This window comes from Nicotiana attenuata, unplaced genomic scaffold (assembly GCF_001879085.1).
Source record: "Nicotiana attenuata strain UT unplaced genomic scaffold, NIATTr2, whole genome shotgun sequence".
Lineage (NCBI taxonomy): Eukaryota > Viridiplantae > Streptophyta > Magnoliopsida > Solanales > Solanaceae > Nicotiana > Nicotiana attenuata.
This window is the reverse complement of record NW_017679576.1, coordinates 13,739-16,358: the sequence shown is the minus strand read 5'-3', so window position 1 is coordinate 16,358 and position 2,620 is coordinate 13,739. Positions and strand designations below refer to the sequence as shown.

Sequence of the window (2,620 nt, the reverse complement as noted above, 5' to 3'; positions counted from 1 at the left end):
AGCACATTGGGCTGAAGTTTTTGAAAAAGTCTAGTACGAAAAAACTATTGAATCCAACACAAAATCTTCAGCTTATCAAGAGCTGAAGTTTTCAGAAATACACTAAAAAACTTCAGCACATTGGGCTGAAGTTTTTGAAAAAGCATTTACAACAAAACTATTGAATGCACGATGAAAAACTTCAGCTTATTATGTGCTGAAGTTTCATAAATGAACTAAATAACTTCAGCACGTTGGGCTGAAGTTTTTGAAAAAGCTTATGATAAAAACTTCAGCATGTTTTGGTATTTTTTTAAGTTGATACTTATCTTTTTTGTATTTACTATCTACTTTTTGTCTTTTGTCACCTACTTTATCTTTCATTTAAATTTGTTTGACCATATAGTAAATGATCGTAAAAGTTATTTTTCAGGCTGAAGTTATTTTTTTACTATAGAAAAATGTGGGCTTATTAGGGCTGAAGTTACATTTCTTTTTGCATTTACCACATACTTGTTTTATCACCTACTTATCTTGTTTCATTCAATTTCTCTGAACGTAAAACAGTAAAAACACCTGAAAAGTTACTTTTACATTTATAGATATTAAATTGATTAGGTGAACTCTTTGTCTATATTAACAATCTCTTCACTTGAAAATTTCATAGTCATTCATAGACTTCCATCATATTTCTTTAAATTTATATTCATCCTTAGTCTTTCAGCTTTTGTTAAAGAAAGAATGTCTGGTGGAAGCGGAAGTAGGAAGCCTAATTTTGATGAAATCATGCAGAAGTGGGAGACTTTAAAGTGTGAGGGTACAATAACAAACCGATGGCTAATCTTATGCTTTTGTGGGATCAAATAAAGGCTGATTGTGAGAGAATCAGACCAAAGCTCTTTGCCAATGAATCATTCCAGAACAGGCTTAAGCTGGAACGTAGTTGTGGAGGTTATTCAACCTCGTTCGACAAGGTTGTGCAGCAGTTTGATAGTTTTCAGTTTCCCAGCTGGAACGACTATTCCAAGCTGCAAAACAACCTGAAGACTCTTCTTCCTCTTATTGACAGAGTAATCGTCGAACAAAGTCAGCTGCGTGATGAATTCGACAAGTTGAAGATTGATCTCCTTGGATTCAGTGGTCTTTTGCCCGACTACCCTATAGTTATCTCCGATACTGATGATGATGAGATATTTAGAGAAATTGAGGAGTACTGTGATGATGATGATGATGATGATGATGGTGATGGTGGTGGTGATGATTGTTAGTGTTTGTAATCCTTTTTTTAAGTTTTAATGATGTGCTTTTTTGTTCACTTCAGCCCATAGAGCTGAAGTTTTTAGGTTCATTTTGTATAACTTCAGCCAGAGAGCTGATGTTTTTGTTTGTACTTTGTGTGTTGTTCTCATCTCTTTTTGTATCAATGTAATTCTCATCCTCTTTCTTCTTAGCTTTCTATTGCATTATCCTTGTTATTTGTTGGTATTTACTTTATACTTCTTAGTTGGTTTTTATGTTTAGTTTTTGTAATTCTTTTTTATGTTTTTATGATGTGCTTTTTTGTTTACTTCAGCATATTCATTAATGAATATGCTGAATTTATTAAGTTCATTTTCTATAACTTCAGCTTATAGATGCTGAAGATTTTGTTTGTACATGCCTTTCTTTTGTGTGTTGTACGCGTATGTCAGTGTGTGTGAGTGTGTGTATGTGTGTGTGTGTGTGTGTTTGTGTTAAGGATATGTATTTTACATACTGTAACCTGAAGGCTTTTCTCGCAGAAGTCATTGCGTACTTTTTTAAAATGCAACCAAACTTGTAAGCCTGCGCAACAAAAATGAGTGATTTCTACTTTAGCAGTATATAAAATAGTCCAAGAGCTTTTTTTTAATTCCTATGAAAAAAATCACATTTCAAATATGTCATACAATAATGAAAGTCTAAATTCAGACCAAGGATTATTGAAGGTTGGAGTATTTTTCAGTGTGTTTCTTTGAATATGGATGAGGTGCTGGAGAAGACAAGCAAGTTGTTCTGTTATGCCCAACTTGTTTACATCGACTGCATTTGGTAGACTTGAATGGTACTGATTCAGTCACAGGTATATGCCTCTTCATTTGTCTTCTTCCTTGTAAAATCTCTACATCGGGAGATTTTGTGATCTCAGATTGTACATTTTGTGGTATATCCCATGATTTTTGATCTCCCACGGTATTCACATGTCCTTCATATGTTTTCAACCATGTTTCCTTTGAATACCAATTTGAGCAGTAATCAGATTTCTGCAAATATCTCTTATTAATAGCAGTAATTGCATGTGGACAGGGCATTCATCAAGTTGGAATTCCAGGCAGTCATAAGTTCTCTTCTTTAAGTCCACAATGAATTCGATTCCTTCACTATTTATTCTGAACAACATTGAATCAAGGTTGAACACCTAACAAGGAATAAAAAATTAAGACAAACTATATTAGTGTATTGTTGCTTCAAAAAGAAAAAGTATGAAATTTTTTAAATGTAAGCAGTAAATCACTGCAATAGATATAAAAAGCTGAAGTTAATAAATATACTCACAAACATTTTACAAGCCAAGTCCATCTTCTTAGTCATCTCTTCTTCTGCCCATATTGATACTCTGTGA

At 33.2% G+C, this 2,620-nt stretch overlaps 1 protein-coding gene across 1 annotated transcript; it reads right to left on the bottom strand.

The window, feature by feature from the left end:
* Positions 1-1,937: 1,937 nt before the first annotated feature.
* On the bottom strand, positions 1,938-2,309 carry LOC109221764. Its single transcript, XM_019386214.1, has one exon. The coding sequence runs from the start codon at positions 2,307-2,309 to the stop codon at positions 1,938-1,940; it is 372 nt and encodes a 123-aa protein (XP_019241759.1).
* Between the last annotated feature and the right edge of the window lie 311 nt (positions 2,310-2,620).